Here is a 24,860-nt window from a genome sequence, read left to right as displayed (position 1 = left end):
GGAGTCACTATTAACTATCAAATGTTTAATTAAGGGTGGTTCTGTGTGCTGTATTAATTTTATAGTTCTCTCAAATAAAAGTTCTATCTATCTACAATTTGAGACAAAATTTTTTAACCATTTTGTTGTGTGAATCGAAATTTACTTTAATTATTTTCGACAAATGCACCTTACGAATATTATTGAATTAAGATAAGGGTTAAAACCTGCAAATCTATAGCAAAATGTGGTAAATTAATTAGAAGCATAGATGCATTAATAAAATTTTAAATAAATAAAGCCATTAAACTAATTTTTTTGGGATTTTTAGCAAAAATTTAAAACGTAGCGAAAAAAATGATTTTAGCTCTCTAAATGGTGCATAGGTGGACAGGACTATATCCTCTCGGCTGTTGACGTTGATCCTGTCTTTTACACTCTATATTTCAATATTATTCAATATCTTCATACCATTTATACGTTTTTAAAAATTTTAATATCCCAGCGCCAGCATTATATTTTCTGTAAATTAAATGTAGTATTTACTACTAGATTTAATATAATAAAAATAATAAAAATCATATTTTAATGCCATTTAAATGGATAACTGTTATTCGAATATTCTGCAAAAAAACACTAGCTGACTCTTTAATAAGATAATGTTGTACTTCCAAAACTGATATGGTAAGCTGCGTCGAATTCGAATTTAGTATTTTGTGTGTATGTGACATGACATAGTGGGAGTTAAACAAACATATGTACCAAAGTTTGCCTCTGTTGGAGTATCCAACGTATACAATATGATTGCGGCATTGCTGCCATCCGCTTTTGCTTTCGTTTTCATATTCATTCATAAATTAGAATTTTAAAAATAGAACAGTTATTCATGTAGAGAACTGTTGCCGCGACAAGAACTGCATCAGTGTCACGTGATCCCGAACTCTCTATGTTGTGGTTCCGATTCTTTTCCCCATGTCAGGCCAACGTTCCCGACGTTGTTATTTGCTAGGACTGTGTCTGAGTGTCGTCATGGAAACGCAAGGTTAGCTCATTTTGATTAATATTAGAATTTTTGCGTGCATACTTTGCATTTCCGGTGTAATTGAACATACTCGCAGAATTCTTTTCCTTTCCTTGACCGTCATAATGAATCATCAATTTAAACATATTTTTAAGTGTTGCCCCTTTATTCGTAATGAAAACGTGTTTTTATTCCCGCTACCCATAGGGTATTATATATTAAATTTGTGCCGGCAGGAAACACGCAGATAAAGGTTGTTTCAAATTTTTGCCATGCCCACTTTCGCTTCCGTAAACACAAAAATTGAAGAACAAACATAATTTTGAAGCTATTTTGCCAAATACAATAATAACTATAGTCTTTATGATTTCGCGATTTGCGATCAGATAAATAATATAGAAGTTATCAAAAACAAGTCAGAAAGCTACAGTCGAGTGTGCTCGACTGCGAGATACCCGCTACCCATTTTGAATAAAAGCAAATTATTGCGGTATTATTTTCAAAATATACCGAAAATACTACAAAAATACTAAAATTATACCAAATGGTATATTTTATATATCGAAATAGTGCCATATTAAAAAATACCATAGACAGCACAATATACCAGATTGTCGGCCAAAGCAACTAAAACCCCTAGTAAGTAGGCGTTTAAATATACCTAAAATAGTCTTAGGTGTAGTTTTACAATGTTTGCTATATTTATTATTATTATTTTATTTTATTTATTATTATTTTTTCGACTTTAGCTTTCTAACTTGTTTTATTTAAAAAGAGATACATATTGAGGAACTCCTGTCAAACATTTCACCATTCATTATTAACTACTACATATGTATGTACAGCTGTGAACTTTGAAATAGCAGTGCGACTCAAGAAAAACTAAATATCGGATTTTTGCATATTCGTTTTTGTTAGTTTATTCCTGGCACATTATATTTGGCAATTCTATTCAAAATAGTAAACAATCAAATATCTTGCAATAGAAAAACAAAAATAATTTTACACATTTTCGATTTTTTTATCAAATTTTTAATTCATTTTTTTCAATTTGATTTATTTGAAGAACATTAAGGTCTCTTACTGCTTTACTATGGAATGGGAAAATAGTATTTATTAAAAAAATAATAATTGAAATTACTCCAAACATATAATTTATATGTTTCTAGTTTAAGTTAAGTTAACTAAAAATTTAAATGTATTTGCAATTCTAATTCCTATGGTAGCCTCAATGGAACCAAGAGTGATGAATTTATAAGTTTCATAACTACTTTTGAAGTGCAAATTAAAAACTTATGTAATTAAATTTGAAATATTGCGATGTCTCGATTTATTTTGAAAGTTGATGAAACCTTTATACAAGCATATTTTATTTTAATGTATTATTAATCAATGGCCTTTGAACTATGAACTTCTGATTACATCAAAACCAAACTTATCAAACACGGCGTAATCGCGGTAACTCGCACTTTGTACACTTATTGGAACAACCCCCTAGGGTAGGAAATATGTAACTGGTAACTGGGGTGTGATGCAGATTTAGAACTTTCATTAGACAATTTTTGGCCCTTCATTAATCAGCTTCGGCCAGCCATTTCTTTTAAGTAAATCTATTAGATAAGCATCACATTAGACAGATTTCAAGCCGATTACCTTAAGCAACCGTATGCATTTTGCGTTGTCATTATCCAACCATTCAACAATTCACCCATGTTTCAAGTCCTTTGTTATTCTTTCAATAGGCTGCATTTTTGTAGGGTTCTATTGTACCATAAATATATTAATGCTTACCTTAAACGAGAAAATGATAATTTAAGTTTAGAAAAAAATGTCTTTTTGAAGTTCAGCTAGCAATGATTCACTTAAAAATATAGCGCCAGTGAATAAAATAATATTATATCTCTCGCAGTTCCCGTAGTCTTTCAGATATTAAGCTATTGAAGAATATATCAACAACTATTTTAAAGTGCGGTATTGTTAATTTATTTTGTCCAAATTTCATGAGTATTATAAAGCGAAACCTATATTACGTATATGTATATATTTTTCTCCAAATCCAAAAGCTGAGACGATAGTCTAATTGCCATTTTGTCGATGCTAGATTTAAGTGACTTTAGAGACATGTGATAATACTTGTGTAGATAGAATTTGTCGCCTTTGAAAAACCGCCAATATTTAAATATTTTTTCATTGAAGTCCAGAATTTTAATGACAACAAGAGAGATGTAATATTACACATAAATTACATCGACATCAAATTTTTATCTTATTCATTTAAAATATGATTGTTTAAAATTTTAATATGTATTTAAAAAGTTACTCCTCAGAAATCTAATACATATTTATTTCTACCTTGTAATAAATATTCCAAAAACTAATTTTTACACCCGTTACTCATAGGGTAGAAAGATATTAAAACTTTGTGCCCCAGGAAATGTATGTAACATACAGAAGAAGGCATAACCGACCTAACAAAGTAAATATATTCTTGATGAGCGTCAACTGCCGAGACGACATAGCATTAGGCATCTGATCGTCCATCTGTATGAAAACCTAGATCTCAGAGACTATAAAGGATAGAGCTATAATTTTTTTCGATAGTACTTGCTATGCCGTCATTTTGAAGCTAGAGTCACGATTTTACATACATACACACAATACACTGAATAATTGCAATTAGATAAATATTGAGAAGTTATTTAAGAAATACTTTTGTAAGGGAAAACACCTACTGACAATCTGGTTTATTTTTCAATTTATTGGTTAATTGGTATATTTTGAATTTAGTACTATTCCAATATACCAAATATAGTCTTTGGTTTATAAATTTGGTATATTTTAATAAATACTGAACTGTTTTGCGTTTAATTTTTTTATTTAATTATTTCTTAATGTAAAAAAGTTTAGATGGAATGTTATGTTAAGTACTATTTTTAATTTCGCAGGTCTTTATACTACATTGTGCCACAGTCTACAGCTTTAATGTTATGGAAACGAGGAGTTGTGATATATAAGGAGAGAATGAGACGAAAGGTTGTATGAAACAAGAATACAAAGCTTATTGTTTAGAGCGTCCATACCGAACATAGTACAAAAGCGATTCAAAAGAAATTTAAGTATGGGACAAAAACGAATTCTGAAAGGGAATTTATTTAGAAGAATAGAACAGAGTAGAATAGAATGCTTACTAAAAGTCCACACATACACTTGCACCAATTCAGAATAGAAGAAAAGCTGAAAGCTGCGAAATAAAAGAAAGGTGGAATAATACAACTTTGTGTTGACACAAAGCAAAAGAAATGCAAAACAAATGTAATGAATAGGAAAAAAAAAGAATGTATGAATGTATAGTATTCGCATAGAATAAAAACTTGAAAAGCCATTCATAAAAATAAATGTAAACTTTGTGGGATTTTATTTATGCCGTCCAAAACTTTAGCAATACAAGACAAGTAACAATCTATGTACTACCTACCACTGATACTTAATAGGTACATAATATTAAGTGTCATTATTAGAAATAACTGAATATAAGTAAGATTTTGACGTGTTTGCACTTTATTCCACAATTTTTAATCTACTTTGCACATTATACCAATACTACTGATACAATGAAGTGTAACTCACAATACAATGAAGTATTGTATTTCAGTATTACAATATATATCACAATTTTTCAGATTTCAGTCTAAATAATCGTTAACTCAAAAAATCAATTAAAGCTGTTCAAGAAACTAATTTAAAATTTCCAACTGACTTGTCAGTCTTCATCCAAGACGCATTCAACTTTTTTATCTTCCAGCCGTTAATCCCAGCAGATCCTTGGGTGCCGAAATTCTGTAATACTATCATTTTAGTCAACAACAAAACTATATGTATCGAATATATTATTTATTTATTGAAAAAGGGACTTCAATTTCTGTTAGAGAAAAGTCTTATTTTTCTAAAAGCCTAACCTTTTGCAAACTATTTGTTAAGATAATATTCAATTGGTCAGTTGATTGAATTGACCAATTTAGAACGATAACCTTAAAACAATTAGAATGAGTCAATTATTCAACAACAAATTTAATACACACGAACATACAAATTTTCATTATTAGGTAATGCCTTTCTTTTTATACCCATAGTGTAGAAGGGAATTACAACATAGTGCCTGCAGGAAATGTATGTACCAGGCAAAAGAGTCATGGTACATTCATTTGGTACATTCAATAATAACTACACTATTTGTGATTCCCGGAAATTTGGTTGCGATTAGGCAAATGTCAAAAATATAAAAGCAATACTTTTGTATATTAGAGCGGTCAGTTCCTTTGGGTGACTGTCTGGCTTATTTTTCATTTCATGGCATATTTTGGATGCGACACTATATCAATATGCAAATATACCATTCATTATATTTTTAGTATTTTGTAGTATATTTTTGGTAAATTTTAAGAATAATGCCGCTGTTTTGCATTTAATTTTTAATGTGCGGTAGCACAATCGACTATAGCTTTCTTACTTGTTTCATATAAAGTTATATCTGGATGACAGAGAGACAAACGGATATGGATTTCAGATTTCGACGCTGATTAAGAATTCATATAATTTTAAAATAAGGAGAAGGAACCTTCTGCCTACTGGAAATATTTCCTGACGACACAAAGTTGAATACTCTTCCTCCCTATTGGCAGAGGGCAACCCGAATATCTTCTACAGTTAAAATACTAACATAGCAAGTCTAGCTACAAATCAAAAATATGTATTTTTGATTTCCTAATAATTACTTCATTATTTATATTACGATTCCAATGTGCTTGAAGTGTAAAAAGTAACATTAATATATATGGTCCATTAAAGAAGAGCCTGACCAAGTTAAGAAGAGTAATAGAAAAATAATAGGTTCTGATTTGAGGAACTTTCTTTTAGTAAAAGTCCATGTGTGGTGTACTACATTTATTATTATTTAATTACCTGGCTTATCAAGTGACTTCGAATTAGTTGAAGGTTTCGAATTATTTCAGTAACGGTACTCTCCTTCTCATATGTTTTATGAACATGTACTCCAGTTGTTAATGAAAATTGCTCTCTATAAAAAAAAAATTGATTCAAGCAAATACAACTTTTCCTATGAGATTTGGTAATTGTAGCTAATTTATTTGTTATGTTTTGGTTTTACTATTCGGTATTTGGATGTATTAATGCGCTTACATAAGTAACAGTTTATTTTTTAAATTTATCAAACCTAATTTCATTAAAAACACACACATCCCAAAATAACTTGGAAAACGTACGTTCAAATACAATTCTTGCACAGTGATTTTACGTGCAATATGAATTTATGTTTAAAATTTAATCGAAGGTGTGTATTGTGGTACTTGATCAATATTATCGATTTAACCTTTAAAATAATGTATTTTTTAAAAGGATCAAATTATCAAACGGCACGTCCGCTGGCCTTCCGTTCAACGTTTAGCAAGCTACTCTCAAAACACTAGTGTCCTTTGCTCAATTTTCGGAATATGCTTTTAGATTGATGATAAATAATTGAATAGTACGAACGGAAGTGGTGAATAAATTTGAGAGGTAACAAATTACGACCACGTAATGCAAATCTAATTGACCAACTACCGCCAGTTCGAATTATTATATAAAACCAACAGACACATTAACTAGGTTATTTTCAGCTTTAAGTGGAAATTATTTCTCAACGGAAGAATAAAGTCACTAACGTCATAAATAATTTTAAATACAACGATGGATATTCTTTCGATTCAATATATACCCGCCGTTGTTCTGCGTTTTTTATTGCTATGAGTTTTGTGTATTGAATATATTGGCAAGCTTTAAGATTTAACTCACCGTGTCAACTTCAGCAATGGACTATTCTGTGAATTTCTAAAAGCTTCTGATATATGGGTTGATGCGATTACTGGTGATGGTAATGCTTCTTTACAGTTTTCTAAAATGATGTCTTCATCGACAAACTTATCAAAATTCGTTAAAGCAGTTGCATTTTTGCACGGCATAATTTGCCTCTCCACATCATGTACCAACTCATCAGTCGGTTGATTCCCTTTGTAAATGGAGTTCCATTTCGGTAATTGAACGTCTTGCTGCTTAGAATCTAAATCTGAGTCCAACATTAATGTAGTGCAATGGTTGATATTATCGTTGTTTGGTGACTGTTGAGTAATTCCATTTTGTTGTATTGTACCCGGCGTTAATAATGGATCAGTATTTAAGAAAATATTAGATTGCTCCATTGGATAAAAGTTTATTATTTTTAAATTGCCATTAAGTGATTTGTTTTTTCTTTCTATTTGCTGATGTTGTTGTCAACAGTCGATTACAACAGGTTATCTGCAAGAAAGAAGGTCATCAAAATTATAACTAACATAATTATTAAAAAAGTGATGCTGACGTTGAGTACTTACATGATTATCGTCATCAAAATCCGGCTCATATGTGAGAGAAATTGGACTAACATTATTGGCTCCAATTTTTATGTCATCTGGTTCACTATCTAATTTACAGGTTGGAATGGCAAGTTCCTTGCCAAAATTCTGGTCTAGTTCAATAATATTATGTTTATTCCCTTGTTCTGCAATCTCGACTTCATCCATTTTGAGAGGGCAGTTACAATTGATGTTGGAGCTCACAGTAAAACAAAATGGCTCTATATCATTATCATTATTAATTGTTGTTTAAAAAGTTTGTAGTTCTTAGCAGATGAGAGTGTACTTTCATTGGGATAGCATTGTAGATTACCTGCAGAGGTTGTTTTAGTTCCTGGAAATTACTTGAATCTTCATCAAGTTTATTGAGTGGAGAATAGAAAACACAAAAGTTATTTATAGATAATATTATAATAGAAAATATTGTATATAAAGACAAGGTGGTAAAATTCTAACTATAATTCAGTCTTCGTGATTTCTAACGTCAATAATATTAATACCCGCTATCCATGGGGTAGCTTTGTTTCCTCTTTAAATTGTCGTAACATAACCATTTTCGTCTATCTGTCTGTCCGCATGAAACACTGATTTTCAGAGATAGATTTAGACAGCTCCTCCTGAACATTTCGTTGGGATTAGATAATAATAATAATAGTATATACTATATATATACTATACTAATACTAATAGTATATTGATAAACCAAATATAGCCCTAGGTATATTTTAACATTTTTGAGTATATTAATTTGGTATATTTAAAGAATATTTGAAGAATAATTGCTCTTATTAAAAAGGGGAAGTGGGCAATATCACCGTTGAGCACACTCGAGCTTAGTTTTCTTACTTTTTATGGCTGTGAGTTTTTATAATTTGCAACCGAATGTAGCTGTGCTGCTGCAAATAACTACTAAAACTCAACAATACATTTTGGTAATAAAAGTTCTTGGTCTTGAATTAAACAATTTCGTAATTCTTGTTGGCAATTAAATCGAAAATAGGGATCTTAAATTTTGAGCTCGATCAAATTTCGTAAGATCTTACAGCCGCCTAGCTTTCCATACATACCATCATAAGTAATGGCTTACGTATGAAATTTAAAAGTTCCAGCCTTATTGCGCAATAAATTTGTAAACTATGTTTAAGGCGGTGAATAAAACAGTCCATCATAAATCTGCCATTCGGCACAATCAGCTAGCTTCACATATGAATATATACATAAACGTATAGGAGGACAAGTTTAAAAAAGTCTCTTACTGTCAGCACTTGTCTGAAGATAATTTTTACTTGTTTTCGCTCCGAACTGAAAAATTTATTTATAATGATGACTTCCGCTGCTTCGCAACACATATAAAAATAAAAACGGGATACAAGCTAACACACAAACAATAACAGAACACAATTCGAATATAGGCGCGTACACTTACAAAATGCTTCCTGAAAATGAATGGGTTGTTCTTCAACATCGATTCATTCATTGTAAAATTCAGTCATACGGTTATCTCAAAGTTGAGAACTCTTGACTGTGCTTTTCATATGTTGGCTACTACATGAGGCAGTGAATGTTGATCTTCTTAATTACCTTCATTTGAATCGTGCTATTTATGGTGTTTATCTTCATTATATAATAAAGCGATCCTAAATAAGAAGTGAACAGCATGAGGCGGATTCGATGTGAAGTATGTACATATGTATCTTTTATTAAATCTACCAAATGAACCTACTATCGAATACTCTTGATTATATTTAATAATGGTTGTTTCCAATCCTGTTCTAATATATAATATAATATATATAATCATATTATATTATATATATATCAATATATATATATATATATTATATAATGAAGATATATATATATATATATATATATATCATTCTGCGTGGAAGTCTCAGAATAACACATGGCGGGCGACAAGGAGCAGGCCACACTTTGCACTTTGGTGTTCATTTCGAGTTGATTTTCATTATGCGCAGCTTCTTGTGTCATTTATCATCTGCTGTCGAAGCAAGTGCATACAATTTGTCTTTAATACTTACAGAAACCCATGGCGTAGTGTGGGGTTAGCCTTCTAAACGACACGCGCCAGTAGCGAGGCCAAAACTGAAACAAACAAAAATCGAGTAGTATGGCAGGAGGCGATTGAACCACTTTCAAACCTCAAACCTTTCTGAATATTCACTCCCCTTTAGCCTTTGTAGTATTTGAGCATTGCTTTACAATTGCTAGCTCGCCTCAGTATCACCCTTGTCAACCCTTGCTACTTATGACTGCCCTCCAACTGAAAATCTAAGAGTAATACTACATACAAGTATCTGTGTATGTAAGAATATGTACAAATGTGGATGGTATAGGCATAAGATGTAAGTATATAGTGGTATTAAGGTAAATGAAATAAATATTGTTCTCCTTTTAGCATCATAAAACCAACATCGGTCAATGGCAAAACAACCTACATGTTAAATAAAAAAGAAAACAACAAGAAACACCAATACTGAATTTTCAATTGAACTCCTCACCCATTTCGTCGCGACTTATAAAATGCTACAGGACACAAGCCGAAATCTACACATGCATAGTCGGATCGCCTTTGACTGCCATAGACTCTCAGCATTGTTTACGAGCTCTCGGCAGAAGCCCTTGCTGGCACGTGTTGGCATTAAAATGAATTTGGATGGATGAAAAACTCAGCGGATGGAGGAAACGGAATAAATTTAATGGGCTCTACTATTTATTTGAAAAGACCGACCACTCGCAATTTACCATGTTGATATATCGCACCACTCATATTAATTGACAAGTTCAAGAAATATGTCATAAGTATCTAGTAAAATAGTTATACATATGTTTTCTCGTAATTAAATAAAATACAAAAACACATTAATTTAACCCATGCATTGGGTTTTTCACAGTCGGGAAGAGTTTGACTTTATTTAGAGTTCTACTTCTAACGTTTATAACTATTTGTATATACATATGTTTTATTATTTATTTTTGGGTAAATAAATTTAGATACAGTTGTACAGTTAGTTGTAGTACGTTGTGAAATATACATATTTAGTCCAATCATATCAAATGTATGGTTTACATGTGTCAGAGAATAAGGCAATATCCAATAGCACTTTGCTGTCACTTTTGCTATGCATGGTATTTGCAAATCGTAGTTCAAAGGAGCCCTTTGTATTTATGGTCTCTTGATATTGCTCGGCTTTCTGTGTGGCTTTATTTTCAGCGAACTTGTTTAGTCAAAAGGGCACTAACAACAAAAGAACGACCTGAGCATGGACTTACAACCTAGCCAGGGCAGTCCCCATTCATGCGTTGGCAATTTAGAACCATCAGCTGGAGCTAAAAAGACATTGACAATATCTAAAAGTGAACTTTCCTTTAAAGAGATTAGTTTAAAACTATGTACCCAATAGGCTACTTAAAGGGAAGGGAATTGCATGTTTAATTTTCAAATTCACAACAATAATCATTAAAGGTATTGACAACAAAATGTAAAACGAAGTAAATCTCTTAATACAAATCCTCTTTAATATCAGGCTAAGCTTAAATATTTTGAAAGCTTTCTTTAAAAAAAAATAAGAATTTTAACAGCATAACTAAAAGCGAAAATAAACAAAGCCTTAGTTTCTGGTTTCTTATCGTTAAATGCACTGTAAATTTGTTTTAATGATAACACAGCAATGCATTTAATAAGGAGATCAGCTGTTTTTTTTAGATATAATGATTGCTTCTTTTATTAACACGTACTCAAAATTTCCATTTTTGTCTTTAATGTTTATATGGATGTCAAATTAAATTAAATTTAAAATACTATGGCTACATTTGTCAATTTTATAAATTACAAGTTACGATCCTTTATTCATTAAGCGCTATGTTATAATTTTTATAAATAAATTATAGACCTTAAGGTATTATAAAATAACAAACAACAGCTAAGTCAACATATTTAGAGTCTTCAACTCTAAAATAATAAAATAGCTAAATTGGCAACACAGATTGCAAGCAGAATCACTCTATATTCCACATTAATAAATAGTTCAGAGTGCATATTTTATTTATGTTTCCGCAAATTGACAAAAATGGAATAACAAGCGATCAGATAAAAATTGTGGAAACTATTAAAGAAATGCTTTTGTAATGCAAAAAGACTTCTTACTAGGGGCTTAGTTGCTTTGGCTGATAATCTGGCTTATTTTGCAATCTTTAATATATACCGATATATGCTTTTATTCGAGCACACTCGACTGTAGCTTTGTTACCTGTTTTGTGGTATACTAATTATTTACATTTTAAAATTATTACCGCACTGACTTGTATTTGTTCAAAACGGGTAGCGGGTATCTCACAGTCGAGCACACTCGACTATAGCTTTCTTGCTTGTTTTGGTTCACAAATAACCAACAGACTGGTAATGTGAAATCGGAAGCATCATTTGTTGAGGCGATTATTACACTTGTCGCACCCCATTGAATTTGCAGACCATTGGAAAATCTTCTAGACTGGTAGTTTGAGGCTTATGTCGGCTTATTGTTAGATAAAAGACCTTTCTACGAATGTTAATATTAATATCATGAAGATGGTGTGACTGATAGTCGGATATTGATTTTTTGTCATACTATATGTATGTTTAATAATATCTGCGAATGGTTCAGCTAATCCTAATCTGCTTTAGGTCAACACAATGGCTGCCAATGTGTTTACAACATTGTATTCCCGAACTTATCACACAATAACAGAAATGAACTAGAGCCAAGGTATAATGATAAATGTAGATTATCACCTGCTGTTGGAAAGCTAAAAGCATTGAAACTATTTCCATAAAGCTTTATAATCTTTTCGTTTTGTTTGTAATTAAAGATTTTGTTTTAGAATTTGGACACGCCCCAATCGTTTGAATTAAAAAAATATTAAATCATATGAATATATGCTATTACATTTAAAACATAGCGTACATATATGCCAAATTGTCAATCAAATCAACTAAGATCTAACTGCAGTCACCGTTTTTATACCCGCTACCCATAGGGTAGAAGGGTATTATAACTTTGTGCCGGCAGGAAATATATGTAACAGGTAGAAGGAGGCATCTCCGACCCTATAAAGTATATATATTCTTGATCAGCGTCAACAGCCGAGATGATATAGCCATGTCCGTCTGTCCGTATGAACACCTAGATCTCAGAGACTATAAGAGATAGAGCTATAATTATGAAAGTTATGATCCCTGAAAATTTGGTTGCGATCAGAAAAAATTGTGGAAGCTATTAAAGGAATACTTTTGTATGGGCAAAAACGCCTACTTACTAGGGGTCTTAGTTGCTTTGGCTGACAATCTGGTATATTTTGCCATCTATGGTATATTTTGAATGCGGTACTATATCGATATACCACATATACCATTTGGTATATTTTCAGTATTTTTGCAGTAAATTTGGTATATTTTGAGAATAATACCGCAAAATGGGTAGTGGGTATCTCACAGTCGAGTACACTCGACTGTAGCTTTCTTACTTGTTTCAGGATAAAATTATTATACCCGCTACCCAAAGGGTGGAAGGGTATATTAAAATTATTTCCTAAATAACTTCAAGGCTGTCGAAAAAGTATAGCCACATTATAATTATTAATTATTAATTTGTATTTTAACTTTAATTTTATTTACATATTTTAACAAAACTTAAAATCGATTTAAAAAACAAACAGCTGCAAGGAACGTTAAACGGGCACATCTGCAAGTTGTTGTCTTGAATTACTTGAAATGTGGTCACTTGAGTAATAAATGAATATTATATTCTTCTGAAATTATGTGTTGAAAGCCAGTAGACTGCAACACTCATTCTAACCCTAAGTCAAAACACGACCTCGACCACTACTCCACCACATTAAATTATGTTCCCAGTGCGTCGCATTGATGCGCAAAAAATCGGATGACACTTTCTTATATTGCCGGTCAATTTTATTTTTATTTAACATTGCGCTTAAACTTGACTATTCAGAAGTTCCGTACAATTCTTTTGGTTTCAACTTAAGAGTCAACTCCCCAGAGCATAAAACAGAAATTTACATTATAATTAAACGTCCTACAGTTACAGCTGCAGACAACAACATGAATTATGGAATGCGAAAGTTATATTAACACGGTCATTGTAGAATATTTAATTAAATAATAAATATACCATACTTGAAACAAGTATACATTTACATGAACAACATACAAATAAATGTATGCATGAAAAACATACATATTAATATAATATTAATATAATATAAATCATATAATGTATATAAATTTGTGTACCTTTATTCGCAGAAAAATATTTCGCAAGGGCTACAATATCGAAGTATCAAAAGACAAAAGAGTACACATTTCAGCATATTGACAATGAAAACATCTGAATCACATCTGTTCACCACACCACGAAGCTCCCAACGAGAACAGATCAAACCAAGCTGTTTCGGATTCTTTGTTTATATTGCATTTGTATAAATATGACATTAAATTTAATTTATATTGTGTAGGAAAGTGTTAAATTTGTGCATCAAAATGGTTAAGAAAGCTACAGTGTGACATAAACGGGATCTGTTTTAAATAATAAGACATTATCTTAATTTAGGATTACAAATATACCAAATGTTCTGTGATTTGTATAAATAATTTAATTATAAAATTGCAATTTTGTTTTACATGTTTGTCAATTGCTACATGTTTCTATTGTATTTGTTTGTTTGATAGGTTCGTCAAAGACTTCGAACTTTAAACAATTGAGAAGGTTCAAGTTCTGCAAACACTTCAACAATGTATAATACATATATGTATATCCAAGTGCATGTACTTGTTTCTCGGTCATGTTTGAAAACAAATTTAACCGTCAGTGTGTCAATATATCAATATGTCAAGACATAATTTAAGTAAAATATAAGTCATACGAATTGAAACCCCAAAAATTAGATTTTGACTCAATATCATAAGTATCTTGTAAATTACAGTGGTTTTATAATAGAAGAAAAATAATGTGTGTCACTACCCTTCCTATTTTTCGACTGTCAAAAAATGTAATACGCATGCAAGTGTGTATGTAATTAAGTAAACAAACACTTTGTTTGTTAACGTAGCAGTCATTTGGTCAATCCTATAACAATCATAATATCAAGTTGCAAAGCCAAATTAAACAACGGATCTATTGTTCTTTTGATTTTCATGTTAACACTTAATAATCTCTTATGCCATGACAGAGAGATGGATCGAAATCTGGATTGCATTCTATGGTGGGGTGTTTTCTTTCTTACCTAAACGACGAAAACAGTTCTAGAGCGTTATTATCATAATATTAGACAGTGGTTTTAAATAGGCATACACGGAATTTTCGAACTGGGTCTTATTTATCCCATTAAGTATAATTGCTCAAATGGGTCTTAAACGCCCCATAGTAAGTATACGTTTTGTCCATACAAAAGAATTTCTTGAATAACTTCTATAGTTGTTATCTTATCGCATTCAAATTCTCAGTAATCTTAAATACTATTGTCATTATTGAAAATATGTACCAATCGTGGCTCTAGCTTTAAAATTATTAGTTAATTACTCGAACTTGATCCGCGTGCAATCATCGAAAAAATTATTGCTCTATCTCTTAAAGTCTCTTGAAGATCTAGGTATTCAAACGATCAGACAGACGCTGATTAAGAATATATACTTTATGAGGTCGGAAATGATTTCTGTTACCTGTTACATTCTTTTCCTGCCGCCACTAAGTTTTTATACCTGGTATCATAATAAATCAACATTGATGAAAATCGAATCTTTTCATAGTTATTAAAACTAAAACTGAAAAAAAAATATGAAAAGTATAACTGCAGATTCACAGAATTTCCCATAAATATATAAATAGATTTGTGTCAAAAATATATCACAAAAATACTAGAATATGCCGCTATGATTGGTATATCGATATTGTACCACATCTTAAATATGCCAAAACTTACCAGATTTTTGGTCAAAGCAACTATAAACCGATTGGAGTAGACTCTTTTGCCATAAAAAAGTATTTCTATAAAATACTTTACAATTTTTATCGGATCGCAACCAAATTTTTAGCAATCTTAAAAAATGTAGTTATTAATATATGTACCAATAATTGGCTTTAGCTTCATAATTATACTTGCTATTCGATTTTTTTCAATTCGTGGTAGCGGAGGTGGGCGTGCCAAAAATTTGAAATAAACTTGATCTGCGTGCAAACATGTCTCTTATTGACTCTAAGATCCAGTGTTTCATATGGATGGACGGACAGAAAGACAGACCGACATTGCTATATCGTCTCAGTTGTTGGCGCTGATTAAAAATATATATATTTTATGGGGTCGGAGATGACTCGTTTTGCCTGTTACGTACATTTCTTGGAGGTACAAAGTTATAATACCCTTCCCTTTTGGTAACGGGTATAAAAACCAAATCGAATACAATAAATAATATCTTGCTAAAGTAGATATCTAAAATCTTAAATAAACATTGTCTGCATCTTTATAGACGGGCATGGCTGCAAACTAGAATACTTAGCGAGAGCAGTGCTGCGTAGTAGATTCAAATAGAGGCAAAGAAAATTTACAGACACACAGACTAAGATTGAACCGATCGTCTTATTGCCTATGTCTTGCTAGCATAAAGCGATAAGTACCCTCTGCCCCTTTAGTTCTCAACTTCAACTGATGGCAGCAAAAGTTATTGAGTCTCAGCTTCTGCAAATAAACAGGAAACAACAATGTTGTATTGGATAGCTTCGATTTCTTGTATTCGTATTCGCATTCACCTGTTGTTATTTTTGAGTATGTTTATTTTTGTGAGGATAGCAACAACCACCACAAGGAATACAACAAAAGTCAGCGATAGCAAAATCAACATCGACACAACTAGTTTTCCGTGTTTCGCATTCGCATTCCGGCGTCATTCGTCTCCCGCTTCCAAACCTATCTCCATTCACTGCCGCTGTCGCAGTTGTAGTCGCAGTTTCAGTCCTTGTCTCTGGACCAGAAACTGAAGTGTCGGCGCCACGTTTCAGATTCGGCTTTATCTATCTACTCTAAAACACGTTTTGGAAGCATTTTCTCAATAGACTGCGAACTCGACTGCACGCAATATTCAAGTTAAAGTATTCACACACACATATGTTATGTATACACATTGCTTATACATTATGCGTTACGCTTACCAAATTAAGACCCAGTCTAAGCCACTTGCACAGCCCAAAGACCCGACACCTAGGACCAGCCCGATAATTTTTCAAACGCTTTCAAGTAAACACATACTGGATGTTTTGACTTTCTTGATTACGTAAGTACATAAGAGACAAGTAGTCAATCACGATCGTATTTCGAGTCGCCCATAATCTATGGGAATAATATAATATATATTTATGTAGTATTTAATATTATTTAGACATTATCCAGTTTTTCGTAAATTTTAATTATTTATATGATCTACTTTTCTAAAACATGACTACGACAAAGAATAATAATTTTATGATTTTTATATTCTTGAACTAAATTGTTCTACTATATATTTTGTCCACAACACATTCATAAAATCACTTTGCTAAACTTTTAGACATGCTTTTGGACCCAGTTTTGAAATGTATGATAGTTTTGGCTTGTGATTATATTATATATTAACTTCCAATAAATTTTTCGAAATGTTAAAAGGCACAATTTGGCTGCTAATTTATAAACTTTTATCTTGCATTTTGAGAATTTTGAGTGAATTTTTTTGTCTCGGCGAGGCTTATGATCTACAAAACAAATACATAAAGTCCACAAAATATATAATATTATAGTCGCTGATATCTAGAACTTAATACATATACATATACATATACATATACATATACATATACATATACATATACATATACATATACATATACATATACATATACATATACATATACATATACATATACATATACATATACATATACATATACATATACATATACATATACATATACATATACATATACATATACATATACATATACATATACATATACATATACATATACATATACATATACATATACATATACATATACATATACATATACATATACATATACATATACATATACATATACATATACATATACATATACATATACATATACATATACATATACATATACATATACATATACATATACATATACATATACATATACATATACATATACATATACATATACATATACATATACATATACATATACATATACATATACATATACATATACATATACATATACATATACATATACATATACATATACATATACATATACATATACATATACATATACATATACATATACATATACATATACATATACATATACATATACATATACATATACATATACATATACATATACATATACATATACATATACATATACATATACATATACATATACATATACATATACATATACATATACATATACATATACATATACATATACATATACATATACATATACATATACATATACATATACATATACATATACATATACATATACATATACATATACATATACATATACATATACATATACATAAGGAAAGTTGTCGGAAAACATAAACCCGACGAACCACGATCGGGATTGCAGAAAAACCAGTCTCTTCACCCTCTCGCCTTCGCAAGAGAGCAGTCTGCATCACACCACTAAATAAAGTCGCAACCAATGCTCATGCCGTCGTTAGAAGCTGGACCTGAACCTGTGAGCTTGAGGCAGGAAAAGATCTGTGTGCGTGGCATGGCATGTGCACCTGTCGCATTGAATACCTGTGCGCAGCACGTTCTTTGAGAACTCGATGCTAATGCGAGCGAAAAGAACCTTGGCAACTGTAAAAATATTTCATATTTTTGTGAACGGTCCTACGATTTAACAATTTTCTGCTTAGTTATTATCTATACTTAATTCAACAATAATTGGGAGATTGCCCAACCAAAAGGTAGATTTTAGATTAAAGATTGACTTACCTTTTTAACGGGTGAGAGCATTACATATGAATGTATGTACATATGTACATATATGTGCATTTCTTTTTGACTAGATTCCGTCATTTTCTTTTATTTCTACGTAGTTATTTACTTTTATACTTTTTTTCTTAACTTGAATATGGCACTTTATGAAAGATTAATTTGTTTACGTTTACATCTCACCTTTACGCAAGTATGAACATAATATAATGTACTTAAATATAATCATTTTTCTATCTTGCGATCTTCGAATATTTTGATTATCTCCGCCTCTGCCGATACCACTTCCAGCACTGCCAGAAAGCATTTCAGTTTGCTGTGATAATAAGTGTTTAACCTCTCATTGTTTGTTCGGAATTAGTTTTGAGGACTGGAAGAATATGTATAAAAACAGAATACAATGAAGGATGCTTCTTCATCTCGCTTCGAATCGCTTGGTGGTCTTATCTTTGCCACGGTCATAGATGCTTCCTCTCTTCTTATCACTCACAATGTCCCCTTCGCCACTAGAACAATTGTCTTTTTACATACTTATTTTAGAAAATTATTTCATTACATATGTGTATGTAAGCTGGCCTCCACAGACAAAGTTAATTTGAAATAAATTTTTTGTTGCAATTTCATTTAAACAATACTTGCGTTATTTTTAATACTCTAAATAACATGAAATATTAACGACTATAAAGATTTTAGTTTTGACCGCGCTAAGGAATTCGTAACGAACGAATTGAGAACGACGACGTGATGACAACGATATCTATAACAACTGTATGGGTGACCGACGACTTAGCCCCATCACTACCACCACAGCGTGGCAATGCTCAATTGTCACTGAATTCAATTGATTCCAATTCCACTTCCACCTTCATTGTCTTGAACAGGTCCACATGGACTGCAGTATTATGCGAGCGAATGCATAAGGAAAGCTCTTCGACTCCAAAACTAATCTAAGAGATACTGAGGAAGCTTTTTCGGTTTCGGATTTTCAGACCTATACGTTCCTACCAATGCAACTCTTTACAAGTTTTACTCTTCTGCTAAAGAGAGTGGCACACAAAGAGAAAGGCGAAGCGAGAGAAAGAGCGTGCCCTATAAAACGTTTATGAACCGACTGCCAATGACAGCACAGCACATAAGTTAGATGACCAATCATTGATTGAATAGTTGCAAAAGCTTTGCCTATAGAGAGCTTTACCTATAATCACTCTTTTTGTCATTCTGCTCTGATAATACGAGCAACCAAGTTTACAAATAGAAAGGAATAAAGTTAACTTTTCGTAAACTACATGTATTTTCAAAACTCATAATTTAGAAATCTTAATATATTTTAGCAATTCAAGTATATAATATATCAATCAATACATCTGGCTCCTTTTTTAAAAATGTTTACAGAATATATGTTATAGCAGGATGTCTATTGTGAGTGAATTGCAGTCGAAATTAATTTGTTAAATAGCGAACCACAATGGATTCATGTTTAACATTATGGGCTTCTGTAAACCTAACAAATACTCAATTCTTGTGAGTAGTCCTTTATTAATCCATGAATACATTATTAATACATTAAGACAAAACATTTAAACTGGGCAAGATTAAATTGATTAAGATTTCTTTACAAATCGAAAAAATAATGTTTGAAATTTATTTAATTTTAGCGCTTTTGTGATATTTCAAACTAAAGCAAGTAAGTACGCATTATCTTAAAAATACCAAATGCGAGCAAAGAACAAAATGTCATAAAACAAAACTGTATTAACACTATAAAAGGGCTGAATTCAACTACAGCTACAGCTAGAGTCGTGTGTGCTTGACTGAGAGATACCCGCTACCCGTTATCCGTATAGCTCTAGCTTCAAAATTACGCTTGCTAGTTGCAAACATTATCTGCTTGCAAAGATAACAAATTTTGTCGAAAAAATACATTTCTATCTCTTAAAGTCTCTAAAATCCAGTGTAAGTGGTGTCTTTGAAAACATCATTATGGCACTACCACTAAAAATAAAATACATAGATATGGCAAGCAGCCTAAATAGTGGTTTCACTTAAAACAAAATTATTTTCACCCTAAGCCATGACAACAACCTCAGTGGTAGGTTGATTTCGAATTTCGAACATCGGACGACTTGTGTTGCGAACGGCGTTGAATTCTGTTCAGTTGCAGTGTTGCCAACGTTTGTTGAGAAAAAAACTGGTTTTGACGGAAATAAAGATGCAAAAAAGCTGAAAAACTAGAACAAAGAAGCTATAAAAAAGCTGGGTTTCCAATTCAGTTGTATCTAAACATATGTATAGAATTTGAACAGCAGCTGCTCTCATATTCACAATATTTGGAGAATTTAATCAATACTGTCCTCATTCTTCTCATTTTTATTGTACCCGCTACCCATAAGGTGGAACCACTAACCATACAAACATAACAAAACAGAATTATGGCGACCCCAGTCGGGCCGAGCGCTGCGATTCGAACACCAGAGCAGTGCTGCCAGTTTAGCAATTTAGTTGCTAGATCTAGCAATTTTTCAAATAATTTGCAGCTTTTTTTTTAAATGCTATTAGCTACAAATTAGGCAAATTTTTATTTTCTTTTTTAAGCAATTTTGGCAATTTTTCATTTACACTTAAACAAATAAATTACGCAACTGTATGAGCCTTAAAACATTAAATGCGATATTGCATATAAGGTTAGTTTTCAATTTAATTAATTTTAAAATAAATTTAATATAAATTTTATATATGTATTGGACTACATAGGCATGTTAAATGTTGCCATAATTATGTACTTCCCTACGAGTACTTAGTTAAAATTTTAGGAAACGAAAAGTATACGGATAGTAAGGAAGCAGAAGAATTGGATGAAATTCTAAGTATTTTGTACTGTTAACAAAAGAAGATATAAAATCCTGTATATTTTAATTTTTTTTTATTTCAATATTTTATTCTCAAATTAATTAAAAATGTACATACTATTTGAAAATGAACTTTTGAAAGATTTAGCAATTTTTTTTTTGCAATTTTTTATAAATTTTTTTGACAAATCTGGCAGCATTGCACCAGAGCCTTTTCGGCTCCTTTCGAAATTCGAAGTTCTAGCGCAGCGTGCTAGATATGCATGCATTCTCGACCTGGAGTTGAACCCGACCCACAACATGTTGACCACTAACCATACAATCACTAACCATACAATACATAGATGCTTCGCCCAGTACAATTTTTTGTATCATCAAAAACAGTATTATTGCAACCCCAGTCGGGCCGTGCGCTGCGATTCGAACACCGAGCCTCTTCGGCTCATTCGAAAATTCGAAATTCTAACGCAGCGCGCAGCGCGCAGCGCGCAGCGTTGAGTTCAGTCGCAGATCAAATGCGGAGCGATGAGCACGGGCGTATTTCGTTGCGCTCTGCTTTCGTTACTATGTATGCGTGTATGTATCTACATGCTCGCCTATATTAGTATGTGTATGCATATGAAGTTTTGCAACGTGCAGTTGCCTCGCTGACGAGCAGCTAGCGCACGTCAATTTTGATTTGCCGCGACGAAAGTCTCGCAGAAGAGGACAACAACAATTGCTCGCGTTCTATATGTTTGCAGTTAAATGGCACTTGCACAAGGACCGCGTTGGCTCTGCTGGTGGTTTGCAAGCTCAACATGTTGTGGTTCTGGGTCCAACTCCCGATCGAGGACATATGCATGTTTTGTTTTTTAATTCGATTTAACTTTTTCATTCACTTTCAAGTTTACTCACAGAAGTAAAATCTAATAGCGCATTGATTTTTGATGATTTACAAATTCCTTTTGCAAACACTTTTAAAACTCTATTTAAAAAGTTTTAACTTTAAAATTTTGTTTTTACATTTTAAGATAACAATAACATTTCAATAATAATACAATTTATACAACATAATACAATTACAGAAAAATATTAAAAACATAATTACAATAAAATATTAATTATATATGTTTTAATATTTATATTTAAATTTTTACCAGTTTTAATTTTAATTTATGAGACAATTTTTTAGCGAAAATTAAAATTAAAACTAAATTCCAAAATGAATTTATCTTTTAAAAAGATTGAACTTTATAATAATAATAATAATTGTATTATTTATATTTTCTCTAATTTTTGAAATGTTATTGTTATCTTAAAATGTAAAAACAAAATTTTAAAGTTAAAACTTTTTAAATAGAGTTTTAAGAAGTGTGTGCAAAAAGGAATTTGTAAATCATCAAAAATCAATGCGTTATTAAATTTTACTTCTATCAGTAAACTTGAAAGGGAATGAAAAAGTTAAATCGCATTAAAAAAAAAAACAAAACATGCATATGTTCTCGATCGGGAGTTGAACCCGGACCCACAACATGTTGAGCTTGCAAACCACCAGCAGAGCCAACGCAGTCCTTGTGCAAGTGCCATTTAACTGCAAACATATAGAACGCGAGCAATTGTTGTTGTCCTCTTCTGCGAGACTTTCGTCGCGGCAAATCAAAATTGACGTGTGCTAGCTGCTCGTCAGCGAGGCAACTGCACGTTGCAAAACTTCATATGCATACACATACTAATATAGGCGAGCATGTAGATACATACACGCATACATAGTAACGAAAGCAGAGCGCAACGAAATACGCCCGTGCTCATCGCTCCGCATTTGATCTGCGACTGAACTCAACGCTGCGCGCTGCGTTAGAATTTCGAATTTTCGAATGAGCCGAAGAGGCTCGGTGTTCGAATCGCAGCGCACGGCCCGACTGGGGTTGCAATAATACTGTTTTTGATGATACAAAAATTGTTCTGGCTGGAGCATCTATGAATTGTATGGTTAGTGATGTTGAGCTTGCGAACCATCAGCAGAGCCAACGCAGTCCTTATGCAGGTGCCATTTAACTGTGAACATCTAAGAAACGAGCAATTGTTGTTCTCTTCTTCTTAGAGACTTTCGTCGCGGAAAAACAAAATTGACGTGCACTAGCTGCTTGTTTGCAAGGCAACTGCACGTTGCAAAACTTCACATGCATACACATACCAATATAGGCGAGCTTGTAGATACATACACGCATACATAGAAACGAAAGCACAGCGCAACGAAATACGCCCGTGCTCATCGTTCCGCATATGATCTGCGACTGAACTGAGTGTGTGACGTACGCTGCACCGCGCAGCATACGTGACGCAACTATGTATTGTATGGTTAGTGGTAGAAGGGTATTATAACTTTGTGCCGGCAGGAAATGTATCATCATCAACAGCCGTCTGTCTGTCGTTTAGTGACACTACGATAAGAATTGGCTTATCGATGTTCTTTGAGGTTGCTTTACAACACTGTACAATCGATTTGTCACTAAAAGTTTTGGCCAGCATCGCCAAAACCCCTTCAGTAAATATTGTTCCATAGAAAAAACTGCTGCCCGCTTTTTAAAATTTTTCTAGCAAATGGCTTCATTTGAATATTTAAATGTAAAAATTGTAAGTCATCAAAAATCAGTGCGCGATTAGATCTTACTTCTGTCAGTAAACTTGAAAGGGAATGCAAAATGTAAATCACCTTAAAAAAAAAAAACGAAATATGCATATACTCTCGATCGGGATTTGAACCCGGACACCACAACATGTTGGGCCTGCAAACTATCAGCAGAGCTAATGTAGTCCTTGTGCGGGCGTCATTTAACTGCAAACATCTAGAACACGAGGAATTGTTGTTGTCTTTATCTTCGAGACTTGTCGCGGCAATACAAAATTGACGTGCGCTAGCTGCTTGTTTTGCGAGGCAACTGCACTTTGCAAAACTTCACATCAGTGTTGCCAGGTTTTGAACTCCCGAATAAGCAAGATTTTTGACAAAAATAAGCTAAAATAAATCAAAATTTAAAAAATAATGCTGAAAAATAAGCTACACCCAAATAAGAGAAACATAAAATTTAATTTTGGTTTTATGTGGGTGGCAAAACCATTGGGAGCTATATTTATGATTAGGTATTTCATTTTCCAGTGCGACAGTTTTCAAAGGAAAAATATCAATATTGAAACTCTATGTGTTCGATTCATTGCGCGCGTAACTTGCAACTTATCGATTATTGTACCACTAACCGATTGTCACGATTCCTCAGTCGCAAATAATATTTCGTACATAGCAGACGTGCTCGGCGATCTTTTTATACCCGCTACCCATAGGGTAGAAGGGTATTATAACTTTGTGCCGACAGGAAATGTATGTAACAGGTAGAAGGAGGCATCTCCGACCCTATAAAGTATATATATTCTTGATCAGCGTCAACAGCCGAGACGATCTAGCCATGTCCGTCTGTCCGTCTGTCCGTCTGTGTGTCTGTCCGTCTGTGTGTCTGTCCGTCTGTCCGTATGAACACCTAGATCTC

General features: G+C 32.4%; 1 protein-coding gene and 1 long non-coding RNA gene across 4 annotated transcripts in view; one reads left to right on the top strand and one right to left on the bottom strand.

The window, feature by feature from the left end:
- LOC133846896 (transcription factor SOX-5) overlaps positions 1–7,798 on the bottom strand; it is a 36,344-nt gene extending 28,546 nt beyond the window's left edge. The window contains exons 1-3 of one of the 3 annotated variants that reach the window (XM_062281611.1): positions 7,423–7,798; positions 6,848–7,348; positions 5,960–6,074 (exon numbers count right to left, since the gene is read on the bottom strand). In XM_062281611.1, the coding sequence (XP_062137595.1) occupies positions 5,960–6,074; positions 6,848–7,251 (519 nt within the window). In that variant the 5' untranslated portion in view covers positions 7,252–7,348; positions 7,423–7,798. The remainder of the gene's footprint in view (positions 1–5,959; positions 6,075–6,847; positions 7,349–7,422) is intronic. The other 2 variants (XM_062281607.1, XM_062281608.1) reach the window with 2 other exon arrangements.
- Positions 7,799–9,365: 1,567 nt separating this feature from the next.
- Positions 9,366–10,111, top strand: LOC133846899 (uncharacterized). The gene is made up of 2 exons (XR_009895051.1): positions 9,366–9,794; positions 9,863–10,111. It is a non-coding gene; the product is annotated as an uncharacterized LOC133846899 (long non-coding RNA).
- Positions 10,112–24,860: the final 14,749 nt, after the last annotated feature.

Source organism: Drosophila sulfurigaster, chromosome 4 (assembly GCF_023558435.1).
Source record: "Drosophila sulfurigaster albostrigata strain 15112-1811.04 chromosome 4, ASM2355843v2, whole genome shotgun sequence".
In the NCBI taxonomy this organism is placed as follows: domain Eukaryota; kingdom Metazoa; phylum Arthropoda; class Insecta; order Diptera; family Drosophilidae; genus Drosophila; species Drosophila sulfurigaster.
Note: the sequence above shows the minus strand (reverse complement) of the source record. Positions and strands in the feature narration are given on the sequence as shown.